Genomic DNA, 16,297 nt, shown 5'->3' with positions numbered 1-16,297 from the left:
CGTTTGCCTCTGAGCAGAGGGGGCTGTACGTGTTTGTGAGCACTGAGGAAGTAGCAAGGGGAACAGCTACCAGGGCAACCACAGCTCATCGATCCTCTAACCGCCAAGAATTTTGGAAAGAGGCCCAGCAGCGAGAACAGGAGGCCCATAATTCTTGTGGTGCTACAATGGTGCCATGCCTAATGTCACAGCTTTTTGCCAAAGTAAAGCAAGGGAGGGAACTTTTTGTTCCTGCCACCTCTGCACGGCAGAGGGCTGGAGTCCGAATCTCCCTCACCCAGGATGGTGCCCGAGGGCCAGCTCCGCACGGCCTTGGCCCAGCTCCTTTCTCCCACCAGGTGGTGGCATCGAGCGCACCCTGAGCATCTCCACCCGGCCGTGGTGATGCTCCTGGTGGCGTGAGCCCGTTCGCACCCAGTCCAACGCTCCCAGCTAGCAGGAGCTGGCTCGCACCTGTAGAGGGCAATATTTAGAAGGCATGGGGACAACAAGGTCCTCAACCGTGCCAGAAGGTGAGATTTCCTACGAGTTTGTACCCCCAGGTTTGCACCTCTCGTGCACGTCAGGGTATGCCCTGAACAGACCAACACACACACACCAGGGAGGGTTTCAAGCTTTTAGTTGCCAAAGAAAAAGGTCCCAAACGGCCTCAGTGGAAGGCCTCAGAGCAATACAAAGAAAGTCTACAGAAACGATAGCAACCATCGCGATACAGTCGTAAAACAGAGGTGAGCCCATGCACGGTGGGCAGGTTGGAGCATTCGGCACATGGGGGTGCAGGGAGAAGAGTGCCCAGGGCTGCGGGTGACGTGGCTGGACCAGCGGTGACGGGGTGCTGGCAGGAAAGGCACCACTGCCTCCAAAAAAGAGGCAATGCCATTGCAGATTTTTGCATGCAGATGTTACTGTGGTAGGGATCTCTGGAAGAAGGGTGGGTCCCTGACCAAATCCCCAGGCAGACAAGCATCCCCCCCTGTGAGCACACCCTCCATCAGTCCCACTCCCAGTCCCATCCTCAGGACCAAATGGTTCAAGTCTGCCACAACCCAAAATGCCTCACTGGTATTCCTCCTCCCCGGAGCAGCTCCCACATCCAAAGCCAGCCCCAACTCGGCCAGAATCAGAGACGCCCCCAGACCTTGACCCCAGAGCAGAAGAGCTGTACCCTTCAAAGACAGAACTGAAGGAACCCCAAGAGCTGGATCCCTCACAAGGAGACCCTTCCCCAACAGCAAACGTACAAGAACCAGAGGCTGAGCTTCCACAACATTCAGACATGGACCCTCTCCTACCAATACTTCCTCCAGAACCACAGCCAGACACTTCTCCTCCTCGTCCACAGATCAACCCTCCACTGCCATAGCTCAATCCACCATAACCTGAGCTTCCACCTTCGCCCGACATGGACCCTCTCCTGCCACTGCTGCCTCCAGAGCCAGAGCCTCCTCCTCCACCTCCACAGATGGACCCTCCACTGCCATAGCTCCACCCACCATGACCTGAGCTTCCAGAGCCTCCAGAAATGGACCCTCTCCTGCCACTGCTGCCTCCAGAGCCAGAGCCTCCTCCTCCTCCTCCACAGATGGACCCTCCACTGCCATAGCTCGATCCACCATGACCTGAGCTTCCAGAGCCTCCAGAAATGGACCCTCTCCTACCACTGCTGCCTCCAGAGCCTCCTCCTCCTCCTCCTCCTCCACAGATGGACCCTCCACCACCATAACTTGATCCACCATGACTTGGGCTTCCAGAGCCTCCAGAAATGGACCCTCTCCTGCCACTGCTGCCACCTGAGCCAGAGCTTCCTCCACAGATGGACCCTCCACTGCCATAGCTCGATCCACCATGACTTGGGCTTCCAGAGCCTCCAGAAATGGACCCCCTCCTGCCACTACTGCCTCCAGAGCCTACTCCTCCTCCACAGATGGACCCTCCACTGCCATAGCTCGATCCACCATGACTTGGGCTTCCAGAGCCTCCAGAGATAGACCGCCTCCTGCTACTGCTGCCACCTGAGCCAGAGCCTCCTCCTCCTCCTCCACAGATGGACCCTCCACTGCCATAGCTCGATCCACCATGACATGAGCTTCCGGAGCCTCCAGACATAGACCCACCACCTCCATAGCTTCCTCCTATGCCGGACCCAGAGCCTCCTCCTCCTCCTCCTCCACAGATGGACCCTCCACTGCCATAACTTGATCCACCATGACCGGAGCTTCCAGAGCCTCCAGAAATGGACCCTCTCCTGCCACTGCTGCCTCCAGAGCCTCCTCCTCCACAGATGGACCCTCCACTGCCATAGCTCGATCCACCATGACCTGAGCTTCCAGAGCCTCCAGACATAGACCCACCACCTCCAGAACTTCCTCCTATGGCAGAACCAGAGCCGCCTCCTCCTCCTCCTCCACAGATGGACCCTCCACTGCCATAGCTTGATCCACCATGACCTGTGCTCCCAGAGCCTCCAGAAATGGAACCTCTCCTGCCACTGCTGCCTCCAGACCCAGAGCCTCCTCCTCCTCCTCCACAGATGGACCCTCCACTGCCATAGCTCGATCCACCATGACCTGAGCTTCCAGAGCCTCCAGAAATGGACCCTCTCCTACCACTGCTGCCTCCAGAGCCTCCTCCTCCTCCTCCTCCTCCACAGATGGACCCTCCACTGCCATAGCTCGATCCACCATGACCTGAGCTTCCAGAGCCTCCAGAAATCGACCCCCTCCTGCCACTGCTGCCTCCAGAGCCAGAGCCTCCTCCTCCACAGATGGACCCTCCACTGCCACAGCTCGATCCACCATGACCTGAGCTTCCAGAGCCTCCAGAAATGGACCCTCTCCTGCCACTGCAGCCACCAGAGCCTCCTCCTCCTTCTCCTCCACAGATGGACCCTCCACTGCCATAGCTCGATCCACCATGACCTGAGCTTCCAGAGCCTCCAGAAATGGACCCTCTCCTGCCACTGCTGCCACCTGAGCCAGAGCTTCCTCCACAGATGGACCCTCCACTGCCATAGCTCGATCCACCATGACTTGGGCTTCCAGAGCCTCCAGAAATGGACCCCCTCCTGCCACTGCTGCCTCCAGAGCCTCCTCCTCCTCCTCCACAGATGGACCCTCCACTGCCATAGCTCGATCCACCATGACTTGGGCTTCCAGAGCCTCCAGAGATAGACCCCCTCCTGCCACTGCTGCCACCTGAGCCAGAGCCTCCTCCTCCTCCTCCACAGATGGACCCTCCACTGCCATAACTTGATCCACCATGACCGGAGCTTCCAGAGCCTCCAGAAATGGACCCTCTCCTGCCACTGCTGCCTCCAGAGCCTCCTCCTCCACAGACGGACCCTCCACTGCCATAGCTCGATCCACCATGACCGGAGCTTCCACCTTCGCCTGACATGGACCCCCTCCTGCCACTGCTCCCTCCAGAGCCAGAGCCTCCTCCTCCTCCTCCACAGATGGACCCTCCACTGCCATAGCTCGATCCACCATGACCTGAGCTTCCAGAGCCTCCAGACATAGACCCACCACCTCCAGAACTTCCTCCTATGCCACACCCAGAGCCTCCTCCTCCTCCACAGACGGACCCTCCACTGCCATAGCTTGATCCACCATGACCTGCGCTCCCAGAGCCTCCAGAAATGGAACCTCTCCTGCCACTGCTGCCTCCAGACCCAGAGCCTCCTCCTCCACAGATGGACCCTCCACTTCCATAGCTCGATCCACCATGACCTGAGCTTCCGGAGCCTCCAGACATAGACCCACCACCTCCATAGCTTCCTCCTATGCCAGACCCAGAGCCTCCTCCTCCTCCTCCTCCACAGATGGACCCTCCACTACCATAACTTGATCCACCATGACCGGAGCTTCCAGAGCCTCCAGAAATGGACCCTCTCCTGCCACTGCTGCATCCAGAGCCTCCTCCTCCACAGACGGACCCTCCACTGCCATAGCTCGATCCACCATGACCTGAGCTTCCACCTTCGCCCGACATGGACCCCCTCCTGCCACTGCTCCCTCCAGAGCAAGAGCCTCCTCCTCCTCCTCCACAGATGGACCCTCCACTGCCATAGCTCGATCCACCATGACCTGAGCTTCCAGAGCCTCCAGAAATGGACCCTCTCCTACCACTGCTGCCTTCATAGCCTCCGCCTCCACAGATGGACCCTCCACTGCCATAGCTCGATCCACCATGACCTGAGCTTCCAGAGCCTCCAGAAATGGACCCTCTCCTACCACTGCTGCCTTCATAGCCTCTGCCTCCACAGATGGACCCTCCACTGCCATAGCTCGATCCACCATGACCTGAGCTTCCACCTTCGCCCGACATGGACCCTCTCCTGCCACTGCTGCCTCCAGAGCCAGAGCCGCCTGCTCCTCCTCCACAGATGGACCCTCCACTGCCATAGCTCGATCCACCATGACCTGAGCTTCCAGAGCCTCCAGAAATGGACCCTCTCCTACTACTGCTGCCTCCAGAGCCTCCTCCTCCTCCTCCTCCTCCACAGATGGACCCTCCACTGCCATAGCTCGATCCACCATGACCGGAGCTTCCAGAGCCTCCAGACATAGACCCACCACCTCCAGAACTTCCTCCTATGGCAGAACCAGAGCCGCCTCCTCCTCCTCCTCCACAGATAGACCCTCCACTGCCATAGCTCGATCCACCATGACTTGAGCTTCCAGAGCCTCCAGAGATAGACCCCCTCCTGCCACTACTGCCACCAGAGCCAGAGCCTCCTCCTCCTCCTCCACAGATGGACCCTCCACTGCCATAGCTCGATCCACCATGACCTGAGATTCCAGAACCTCCAGAAATGGACCCTCTCCTGCCACTGCTGCCTCCAGAGCCAGAGCCGCCTCCTCCTCCTCCACAGGTGGACCCTCCACTGCCATAGCTCGACCCACCATGTCCTGAGCTACCAGAGCCTCCAGACATAGACCCACCAACTCCAGAACTTCCTCCTATGGCAGAACCAGAGCCAGAGCCTCCTCCTCCTCCTCCACAGATGGAACCTCCACTGCCATAGCTCGATCCACCATGACCTGAGCTTCCAGAGCCTCCAGACATAGACCCACCACCTCCAGAACTTCCTCCTGTGGCAGAACCAGAGCCGCCTCCTCCTCCTCCTCCACAGATGGACCCTCCACTGCCATAGCTCGATCCACCATGACCTGAGCTTCCGGAGCCTCCAGAAATGGACCCTCTCCTACCACTGCTGCCTTCATAGCCTCCACCTCCACAGATGGACCCTCCACTGCCATAGCTCGATCCACCATGACCTGAGCTTCCACCTTCGCCCGACATGGACCCTCTCCTGCCACTGCTGCCTCCAGAGCCAGAGCCGCCTCCTCCTCCTCCACAGATGGACCCTCCACTGCCATAGCTCGATCCACCATGACCTGAGCTTCCAGAGCCTCCAGAAATGGACCCTCTCCTACCACTGCTCCCTCCAGAGCCTCCTCCTCCTCCTCCTCCTCCACAGATGGACCCTCCACTGCCATAGCTCGATCCACCATGACCTGAGCTTCCAGAGCCTCCAGACATAGACCCACCACCTCCAGAACTTCCTCCTATGGCAGAACCAGAGCCGCCTCCTCCTCCTCCTCCACAGATAGACCCTCCACTGCCATAGCTCGATCCACCATGACTTGAGCTTCCAGAGCCTCCAGAGATAGACCCCCTCCTGCCACTGCTGCTACCTGAGCCAGAGCCTCCTCCTCCTCCTCCACAGATGGACCCTCCACTGCCATAGCTCGATCCACCATGACCGGAGCTTCCAGAGCCTCCAGAAATGGACACTCTCCTGCCACTGCTGCCTCCAGAGCCAGAGCCTCCTCCTCCTCCTCCACAGATGGACCCTCCACTGCCATAGCTCGACCCACCATGTCCTGAGCTACCAGAGCCTCCAGACATAGACCCACCAACTCCAGAACTTCCTCCTATGGCAGAACCAGAGCCAGAGCCTCCTCCTCCTCCTCCACAGATGGACCCCCCACTGCCATAGCTCGATCCACCATGACCTGAGCTTCCAGAGCCTCCAGAAATGGACCCTCTCCTACCACTGCTGCCTCCGGAGCCTCCTCCTCCTCCTCCTCCTCCACAGATGGACCCTCCACTACCATAGCTCGATCCACCATGACCTGAGCTTCCAGAGCCTCCAGAAATCGACCCCCTCCTGCCACTGCTGCCTCCAGAGCCAGAGCCTCCTCCTCCACAGATGGACCCTCCACTGCCACAGCTCGATCCACCATGACCTGAGCTTCCAGAGCCTCCAGAAATGGACCCTCTCCTGCCACTGCAGCCACCAGAGCCTCCTCCTCCTTCTCCTCCACAGATTGACCCTCCACTGCCATAGCTCAATCCACCATGACTTGAGCTTCCAGAGCCTCCAGAAATGGACCCTCTCCTGCCACTGCTGCCACCTGAGCCAGAGCTTCCTCCACAGATGGACCCTCCACTGCCATAGCTCGATCCACCATGACTTGGGCTTCCAGAGCCTCCAGAAATGGACCCCCTCCTGCCACTGCTGCCTCCAGAGCCTCCTCCTCCTCCTCCACAGATGGACCCTCCACTGCCATAGCTCGATCCACCATGACTTGGGCTTCCAGAGCCTCCAGAGATAGACCCCCTCCTGCCACTGCTGCCACCTGAGCCAGAGCCTCCTCCTCCTCCTCCACAGATGGACCCTCCACTGCCATAACTTGATCCACCATGACCGGAGCTTCCAGAGCCTCCAGAAATGGACCCTCTCCTGCCACTGCTGCCTCCAGAGCCTCCTCCTCCACAGATGGACCCTCCACTGCCATAGCTCGATCCACCATGACCGGAGCTTCCACCTTCGCCCGACATGGACCCCCTCCTGCCACTGCTCCCTCCAGAGCCAGAGCCTCCTCCTCCTCCTCCACAGATGGACCCTCCACTGCCATAGCTTGATCCACCATGACCTGCGCTCCCAGAGCCTCCAGAAATGGAACCTCTCCTGCCACTGCTGCCTCCAGACCCAGAGCCTCCTCCTCCACAGATGGACCCTCCACTTCCATAGCTCGATCCACCATGACCTGAGCTTCCGGAGCCTCCAGACATAGACCCACCACCTCCATAGCTTCCTCCTATGCCAGACCCAGAGCCTCCTCCTCCTCCTCCTCCACAGATGGACCCTCCACTACCATAACTTGATCCACCATGACCGGAGCTTCCAGAGCCTCCAGAAATCGACCCTCTCCTGCCACTGCTGCATCCAGAGCCTCCTCCTCCACAGACGGACCCTCCACTGCCATAGCTCGATCCACCATGACCTGAGCTTCCACCTTCGCCCGACATGGACCCCCTCCTGCCACTGCTCCCTCCAGAGCCAGAGCCTCCTCCTCCTCCTCCACAGATGGACCCTCCACTGCCATAGCTCGATCCACCATGACCGGAGCTTCCAGAGCCTCCAGACATAGACCCACCACCTCCAGAACTTCCTCCTATGGCAGAACCAGAGCTGCCTCCTCCTCCTCCTCCACAGATAGACCCTCCACTGCCATAGCTCGATCCACCATGACCTGAGATTCCAGAGCCTCCAGAAATGGACCCTCTCCTGCCACTGGTGCCTCCAGAGCCAGAGCCTCCTCCTCCTCCTCCACAGATGGACCCTCCACTGCCATAGCTCGACCCACCATGTCCTGAGCTACCAGAGCCTCCAGACATAGACCCACCAACTCCAGAACTTCCTCCTATGGCAGAACCAGAGCCAGAGCCTCCTCCTCCTCCTCCACAGATGGAACCTCCACTGCCATAGCTCGATCCACCATGACCTGAGCTTCCAGAGCCTCCAGACATAGACCCACCACCTCCAGAACGTCCTCCTATGGCAGAACCAGAGCCGCCTCCTCCTCCTCCTCCACAGATGGACCCTCCACTGCCATAGCTCGACCCACCATGACCTGAGCTTCCAGAGCCTCCAGAAATGGATCCTCTCCTACCACTGCTGCCTCCGGAGCCTCCTCCTCCTCCTCCTCCTCCACAGATGGACCCTCCACTGCCACAGCTCGATCCACCATGACCTGAGCTTCCAGAGCCTCCAGAAATGGACCCTCTCCTGCCACTGCAGCCACCAGAGCCTCCTCCTCCTTCTCCTCCACAGATTGACCCTCCACTGCCATAGCTCGATCCACCATGACTTGAGCTTCCAGAGCCTCCAGAAATGGACCCTCTCCTGCCACTGCTGCCTCCAGAGCCAGAGCTTCCTCCACAGATGGACCCTCCACTGCCATAGCTCGATCCACCATGACTTGGGCTTCCAGAGCCTCCAGAGATAGACCCCCTCCTGCCACTGCTGCCACCTGAGCCAGAGCCTCCTCCTCCTCCTCCACAGATGGACCCTCCACTGCCATAGCTCGATCCACCATGACCTGAGCTTCCAGAGCCTCCAGACATAGACCCACCACCTCTAGAACTTCCTCCTATGCCACACCCAGAGCCTCCTCCTCCTCCACAGATGGACCCTCCACTTCCATAGCTCGATCCACCATGTCCTGAGCTTCCAGAGCTCCCGTACTTGGATCCACCACCTCCGGAGCTTCCCCCTACTCCAGACCCAGACTTTCCTCCTTTACAGATGGGCCCTCCACTGCCATAGCTCGATCCACCATGACCTGAGCTTCCAGAGCTCCCGTACTTGGATCCACCACCTCCGGAGCTTCCCCCTACTCCAGACCCAGACCCTCCTCCTTTACAGATGGGCCCTCCACTGCCATAGCTCGATCCACCATGACCTGAGCTTCCAGAGCTCCCATACTTCGACCCACCACCTCCAGAGCTTCCTCCCACTCCAGAGCTTCCTCCTCCTCCTCCACAGATGGACCCTCCACTGCCATAGCTTGACCCACCATGACCTGAGCTTCCAGAGCCTCCATATTTCGACCCACCACCTCCAGAGCTTCCTCCAGAGGCAGAGCCTCCTCCCCCTCCTCCGCCACAGATGGACCCTCCACTGCCGTAGTTTACACCCCCAGGTCCTGAGCTTGCACCCACTCCTCCCTTTTCTGACATTGACCCTTTCCCTCCAGAGTTTATTCTACCACCAGAGTTCATCCCTCCCTTCCCTGTTTTCACATCCCCAGAGTTTCTTTCAAAGCCACCAGCAGAACTTGTAGTGTGTTTAACAATACCTGCAAGGAATGAAAGCATATCCACCTTATTTTTTAGTGGTAACTATTATAAGCAAAATTAATATACATATATGTATATATATATATAATGTGCATATGTATATATATATTTTTTTTATGGCTGTCACCAGAGCTTCTCTAGTACTAATAATGGTATCAGTTAGTATTGTCAGGAAGGTTCTTCGTTTAGCAATATAGTAATGAAATTTTGCCTCATCTGGTTCTGGGTCTTATGACTTGACCAGCCTATGTTTTACATGATCTGTGTCTTACACTGCAGGTGAACATACAGTGCAGCCTTTTCTTTTAGGAAGAAAAGCACTTGTCAGTCTCTCCTTTAGCTCCTATTTCCATAGATTTGAGGACTTTTTTTTCATTTAGTTCTGACAGGCACCATATGGACATTCTGACTAAGTGATATATTTCCCACTTCCTAGAGATTTGGTTCAATTTAACTGTTAAGTTCAAAATTTAGTAGATCAAGATTGACACATACATTAGCATATAAATGCGTATACACATGTATGCACACACCCTCTCAGAAGGGAGTACCATTTACTTTGTTTCCCTAGGAAACTAATCTAGAAGCACATGGGGTTGTTCTGGTGCTAGGTGTTAGGTGCTGCTGACAGCAGAATGATAACAGTGCCCTTAAGAAAGCAAAGCAAAACCTCAAGATACTTACAGATTGTGGCTGGTGCACCTTCTTGTATCCTGTGGATGAAAAGCAGCATTAAGACGATGCAGCCAATAAATATAAAAGTAAGCCTAGGCTCTATCACTAGGCTGAAAAATCTCACCCCTTCAAGGTAGCAATTCTTCTAAGTGATGGGTGAGAGGATGGGACAGTGCACAGCACAGCTGCTCCCACCCAGGGGGAATAACCTGTACCTACCTGGTCTCCTCCTCCTCAAGCAGTGACCTGTACATGGCAATTTCAATATCTAGGGCCAATTTCACATTCAGGAGCTCCTGATAATCATGAAGAATTCGAGCCAGGTCATCTTTGGCCTGCTGCAGGGCATTCTCCAGATCCTGAAGCTTTTTCTGGCCGTCTCTGACAGCAGAGCTCCCATGCTGCTCAGCATCCTTAATGGCTTCTTCATGTCCAGCGTTCTGTGGAGGGCACAGATAGAATGCATCTGTAGCCCTCCAACAGAACAGGGATTTTCCAGCTTTCCCACCTCAGTGACAGAACTCAAACAATACAACACCTGACTGGGTTAATCAACTCAAATTACAACCCAGTGTAGACAACCAAAATCTAAATCTGCTTCAGTTTGAAGAGCAAATATCATCTCTAGGTTTGCCTCCAAAGGACAGGCTGCACTGGGCTGAGTGCAGGGCAGGCTGCGCTTAGTCCCCGTGTAAGAATAACCTGAATAGTTTAGTCTTGTTGGAAAGTATCAGCTTTACCTTTTTCCTTATGATTTCAATTTCCGGTTGGAGTCTTTGGATCTGCCTGGTAAGTTCCTGGATTTCCTGGTAACTGTTCCTCAGTTGCTCCCGTTGATTTACCCACATGTTCTGAAGGTCCTGGTACTGATGTGCAGCAAGAAGAGAACAGAATTTTTAGTTTCTGGGCCAATGAACCCCAAGCCAGGCACAGACTTATCTCTCTGCCTCGGTGATGCCTACTCACCCTGCCTTGGTACATGGCATCTACTTCAGCTTTGCTTTTCTGAGCAATTGCCTCATACTCCTGCCTGACTTCCTCAATGACACCATCCATGTTCAGCTCCCTGTTGTTGTCCATGGACAGAACAACGTTGGTGTTGCCAGCTACTGTTTGTAGCTGGGACAGCTCCTGCAAGGAAAACAAGATTTAGGATTTCAACAGCCAACTGAGCAGTTCAGGCCCTGTTAGGAGGAACGAAACAGGACCTCAGGACAGCTACCAACAGAATTCCCCTGCACACCCCAGGTCCTATCGCTCCACCACCAGCTGTAATTGTCAAGTGTCTCTTCCAGCCTTCATGACACACCAGCCCCCTTCCTCACTCACAGATAAAAACCAATTTTATTAGATGCAAGGCCAAGGATGACCCACTCTGCAACACCACCATACACACAAGGGAGAATTTTCCTGGAGCCTCCAAAGATGCGTGTGCTTCCTGACCCGAGGGGAAGTTTTTAACCAGAGGCATACTCACAGCATCATGCAAGCATCTGAGGAACTCAAGCTCCTGCTTCAGTATTTCCACCCGAACTTCAAACTCCATCTTCCCCATGTAGGCACTGTCCAGCTCCTGCAAGGAAATCCACAGACCCTTATGTGTCTTTGATGGCAAACTCTCCACCGAAATGCAATTCTTGCAAGACTTGATAATATTTAATTAAGCCCTCATTCCCGGAGTCAGATAATGGCCTGAGAATCTCAGCTTTCATTTGGAAATCTCTCCCTGCTTGCAGTGAAAAGATCAGGTTTTAGATTACTCCAGTTAGAGGAGTTCAGTTAGGCAAAACCCCCACTTTTGCAAACCTCAGCAACCATCCAGTTGCTGTTTTATTTCTGAGGCTTTAAGTTAACTCAATGTCCCGCATTACTTCACCTTTTTAAGCTCCACAAACTCCTCTTCCTTGGACGTGCGCTTGTTGATTTCATCCTCGAATCTGTCGCAGCAGAGAAAAGAAATATGTAGCTCATCGCCTGTCTTAATTTTTCAGTTAAGTGGCTCAGAAAGCAAAGGGAATCGCCCAAACAGTGAATGTGTCAAGCTTTCGTTTAACTTCATTTAATTTCTAGCAGCTGCAAAACCAATGGCAAACCCTCTGCAAAGGCATAAGCTACATCAGCAGACAGAACATGCTATAGATCAGCTACAATGCCCTTGTGACTCTGAACTCGTTTCATGTAGAAAAGTGTTACGTCTCTTGGATGCCGCTGAGCCAGAAGAAGCGACTCTTCTCGACTTGCCCCCCGTCTCAGCTCTGTCCCTCCTCCTCCTGCCTCCAGGTTTACCAAACCCCTGCCAGGGAAGCAGGGGTGAGGAATCCAGGGCTGCTTGCTGCCTGGGGGAGGCAGGGCATGAAGGAGTACCAAAACAATAAATCCACAGATTTTTCCTGTCACTGCGCTGGGTTCTATCCCCACTGGATCCGGTTTGCTCTTCCAGCTTCAGCGTCCCACAGTGAACCTGCCGCAGAGTAGTGCTACAATGGCTGCAAACCGCTTGAAGGCAAGAAGCTAAGCCGTGCCATCCCAGAGCACAATTATCACCACTTTGGAAAATCCCAGCTCTACAGTCTGCCTTTTCCCAGTCTTGAGACTATTCACCTCTTTTTGTAGTCTTCAACAAGCTGAAGCATATTATAGGCTTCTGGATCCAGCTGCTCCTTCTGGCTCTGGAGCATCTCTAGCTGCCTCTGCAGGTTGCTGATGTACGACTGGAAGAACGTGGCAAAGTTCCTGCTCTCCTCCGGGTTGGAGCTCTGCTGCTGCAGAAGTTCCCACTTGGTCATCAGGGCCTGGTTCTGCCGCTCAAGACGTTGAACCTGGAAGGCAAAGCAGAGGAGCTTGGCAGCAACATATGGGTGAGAAGAGCCAGCCCCTTCCCAGACCACACAGGACCACTCCATAAATATCTCTCGCCTTAGAGAAGGAGGTCAGAAAGACCTACACCGTGCAGAGCTGGCATTTTTGGAAAACTAAAGGGACAGCAAAAAAGGTTGTGAGCTGGGAGCTGACATCCAGAAGGTTCCAAAAAAAAGAGTCAAAGGTGCTCCCATTTTTTCAGCACTAAGCATGCTTAAAATAGCTGGGTGTAACCAACGAGTTTCTGTAAGGTGATACAGGAAGCCCTTATGTCTTCACGTGGGACAAATAACACCAGCTTCCACACCGTGCAGAGACACATGTGAACACCCAAACAGAGGCACATGCCAGGTCCGTGTGGGTGGAAGTGTTTTTCTGGATGTTTTTCTCCCGTGCCTGTGAGTAGGAATGGCTGGGAAGATAAGACTGCACGTAGAGGCGGAAGCATTGGGCATAACACAAAGAAAGGTGAAGAACAACGTGGGAGCCATCGGCCACTGGGAAGAGTCTCAGGTCTCCAAGCAAAGGAGTCACTTTCTGCTTTGTGGTTGGTAGAAATGTGACTTTTGCTTTGCTTGGGAAAAAGAAACAGAACATACCAAGGATGTCCAAGTCCACCACCCATTTCTCTTGCTAGCACAAACAATTCTCAAGCCCCAGGACACGACTAGCCATGCACGTACCCTTTTCCTCTAAAAGGAAATGAGTTATGATGTCGGTGACATCCCAGCAGTTTGTTATTGTCTTGCCACAAAAGACGACTTAGAGATACTTATCCCAGGGCTAAATGTGATTCATGCAGCAGCATTTATAGCAAGCTATTAACAACTTCACACCAGCGTAAGGGAATCCAGCCAATGCTGATATTTTTGGGGCAGAGGATGCAATGTAAAGGGGGATCAGATGCCCGAATCAGGTGTGTCCCCATGTCTCGTGGGCACTGAAGCACCCCTGCTATTCCCTCTATCCTGGATAAGAAGTCCAAAAAGAACAGGGACTTACCTTATCGATGAATGATGCAAATTTGTTGTTGAGAGTCTTAATCTGCTCTTTCTCATCTGACCGCATCCTCTGGAACTCGGGGTCAACTTGTACTTGTATCGGCCTCAGCAGGCTGGTGTTGACATGGACCTCCTCGATGCCTCTGCTGACACCAGCGTGCCCAAAGCTCCGTCCAGCCCCTTGCTCGCTAAAGGCAAGGCCAAGACATCCACCACGTGCCCCTCCGCCTGGTCCTCCTCTGTACACACTACCACCACCGTGAAAATCTCCCACAAAATACCCTCTTCTTCCAAAGCCCCTATCAAGATATCTCCCACCACCGAACCCCAGGCACCTGCCATATCCTCCTTCTTCTCCATAGCCTCCACTGGGAGAAATGTTCCTAAACCCTCCGAGGCTGTGGAGACTCCTGCTGCCATACCCATATCCACCCCATCTCTCTTCTCTGTCGCCTTCCCAATGGCTCATGGCAGCCGCGCTCCTCCCGCTCCCCAGTGTGCCACAGTGAGCAGAAGAAGAGCTGAAGTACCCATCCCCAAATCTGGAGAACTGGTGGCTCATGTCGTTGCTTTCGGAGTGTTAGGACAAGACGAGAGAGCAGGTGGGGACAGTGCAAAACGGGAGGAGAAACGAGTGAAGGATCCTCAGCTCCTCTGCTGGGGGTGACAGAAGTTCTCCTTTATATGATCTGGAGGAGTTAGCCTCCATTCCGTGGTAATTAGCAGGTCTGTTAATATTGTTATTGGATTGGTTCATCATGCAGCAATTAATGGGTGCTTGAATAGGGGACGGAGTAAACACCACACACCAGTGGAGGAATTGTGAAACTCTCCAAATCCTGCTTGACTCATGAGCTTTGCTCAGATGAGATTTCCTTATCTCATTAGCCTGCCCTCCATCATTAATTACAACTCGCACAGTTATCCATATGCATTACCATGGTTTGTCCTCTCTTGAATTTCCCCACCTCTTTGGGCACTTCATTTTATGAGATGCGATGTCTTGGTATTGTCCTCATAGTGACTTGGGCTGGGGGCGACCCACCTTGCTTCGTGCCATCACCCGAAGCATGTGCTACACAAAGCAGGCTGCGTCCTGCTGCTGACACCACTGAAAGCCTCCAGCTTTGACTAATATCTCAGAAAAGCAACCAAAGTCCAATCCCGCATCCCCAGAACCACTGGTGGAACAATTTCCATGGGGCAAGCTCCTCTCCCTGGTCCCTCGCACAGCTTTCGGATGTGCTGGGCTGCGCCTCGAGAGGATGCGCTTCTTCCCAAGGGTGCTGGGCCGAGCTCCCCAGGTGCATGTGTTACGTGGCCAGGGCTTTGCAGCCCTCACCCTGGGTCCCTTGGGAAGAGACTCAGAACCCCCTGAATGGGAGGCTTGTAGGGAGAGCTGATGTACCTACGAGTGGGTGGGCTGAGATCTCAGGGCATCGTTAGGCTCAGGAGGGGATTAGCACAATGCCAGATTTGCTGCCAGCTGCACCAAACCACCACAGGCACCTCGCAAGGAAGTGCTGCATAAAAACCAGTGCCCTAAACTCATGCACCAGCTCCCCGCATGAAGCAAACCACGTGGCTGCTGGCGCACACACAAGCTCTGCACTGCTCTACGAGGCACCAGCACCCTGCAAACCCCACAGGAGTAGCAGCCATCCTTCCCCGTGTGCCACATAAACTGGGCTGCTGCTGGGACGGTGCTGGCACTGCACGGCCTCAAAACAGCTCAGCCTCGGCATGGCTCAGCCTCAACACAAATCAGCCTTGGCACGAATCAACCTTGGCACAGTGGCCCCAGCCACGCCTGGACCTGCTGAGCTGGCTGCAGAAGCAGCGACGCATCTGGGCTCAGGGATGCTCGTGCATCCTGCGGAGGAAGGAGATGCCTCCTGCTGCCCCGCAGCCAGTTGGCATCGCTCTCAGACGCCTCCGAGTAGCTCTGACACTTCACAGGGAACAGCAAGACACATGTGGACCAAAAAGAAACAGTAAAAGAGGTCCCAGCAAACATGGACCAGAAAGAAACAGCAGGAGAGGTCCCACCACACATGCACCACAAGGACCACAGGCCCAACACGTCCTTCCCATGGGGGTGGCCAACATTGAGTCTGTCAGGGAGTGGGGTCCTTTAGGGGCCACGCAAGTCCCCCTGGTTCTTTGGGTGGGGGGTTGAAGCAAATTAAAATGGTATCCAAAAGGCATCTAATTTACTGCCTAGGCTGCTTCTTGCGCTCAAGGGAATGGATCTACACTTGCACAGGACCGTCTAATCCACTCAAAATAGAAAGCTTAAATGGCTAAAATAGGGCAGGGAAGAAAACCGTGCAAAATCTTCTGGTCACCTAGGGACACAAACCAATGCCCTTTACAAGCCATGTCCAATGAGCACTGCAAGGAAGTTGGCAGCCACTGGACACACAGCAGTGTGGTACAGTAGTCCATTAAAAATACAGTACTTAAATTTAATAGCGGTGCAGGTGGAAGAGATAGACGTTCATACACAGGACTGAAATTGCAGATCTTGATCACTGATTGCCTAAATACCTGTGTAAGTAGGGCCCTCAGACACCCAGGAAATGGGACTGGGGTCGCATAGGCACACC

General features: G+C 54.6%; 1 protein-coding gene across 23 annotated transcripts; it reads right to left on the bottom strand.

Moving 5' to 3' along the window:
* Positions 1 to 602: 602 nt before the first annotated feature.
* On the bottom strand, positions 603 to 14,717 carry LOC310887952 (uncharacterized protein). 23 transcript variants are annotated; one of them, XM_083814191.1, is made up of 10 exons: positions 14,219 to 14,717; positions 13,690 to 13,876; positions 12,430 to 12,647; positions 11,705 to 11,765; positions 11,306 to 11,401; positions 10,795 to 10,959; positions 10,569 to 10,694; positions 10,048 to 10,268; positions 9,838 to 9,866; positions 603 to 9,152 (listed from the first exon to the last, which is right to left on the bottom strand). In XM_083814191.1, the coding sequence occupies exons 1-10, from the start codon at positions 14,248 to 14,250 to the stop codon at positions 1,057 to 1,059; spliced, it is 9,231 nt and encodes a 3,076-aa protein (XP_083670317.1). In that variant the 5' UTR covers positions 14,251 to 14,717; the 3' UTR covers positions 603 to 1,056. The 23 variants fall into 23 exon arrangements, with proteins under 23 accessions (XP_083670317.1, XP_083670320.1, XP_083670316.1 ...); XM_083814194.1 differs by having other exon boundaries at positions 603 to 1,688; positions 2,268 to 9,152; positions 13,690 to 14,672; XM_083814190.1 differs by having other exon boundaries at positions 603 to 2,318; positions 2,568 to 9,152; positions 13,690 to 14,672.
* Between the last annotated feature and the right edge of the window lie 1,580 nt (positions 14,718 to 16,297).

Source organism: Anser anser (genome assembly GCF_964211835.1).
Source record: "Anser anser genome assembly, chromosome: 30".
NCBI lineage: Eukaryota > Metazoa > Chordata > Aves > Anseriformes > Anatidae > Anser > Anser anser.
This window is presented reverse-complemented; position numbering and strand designations above follow the sequence as displayed.

Excerpts from the sequence above, each read along its gene's own strand:
- LOC310887952 (XM_083814189.1), bottom strand. The coding sequence starts at position 14,250 with ATGAGCCACCAGTTCTCCAGATTTGGGGATGGGTACTTCAGCTCTTCT. Across the intron at positions 12,648-13,689 it reads TTGCATCATTCATCGATAAG|GTTCAACGTCTTGAGCGGCA; the intron begins GTAAGTCCCTGT and ends TTTGCCTTCCAG. Across the intron at positions 9,153-9,837 it reads AGGTGCACCAGCCACAATCT|GTATTGTTAAACACACTACA; the intron begins GTAAGTATCTTG and ends CATTCCTTGCAG.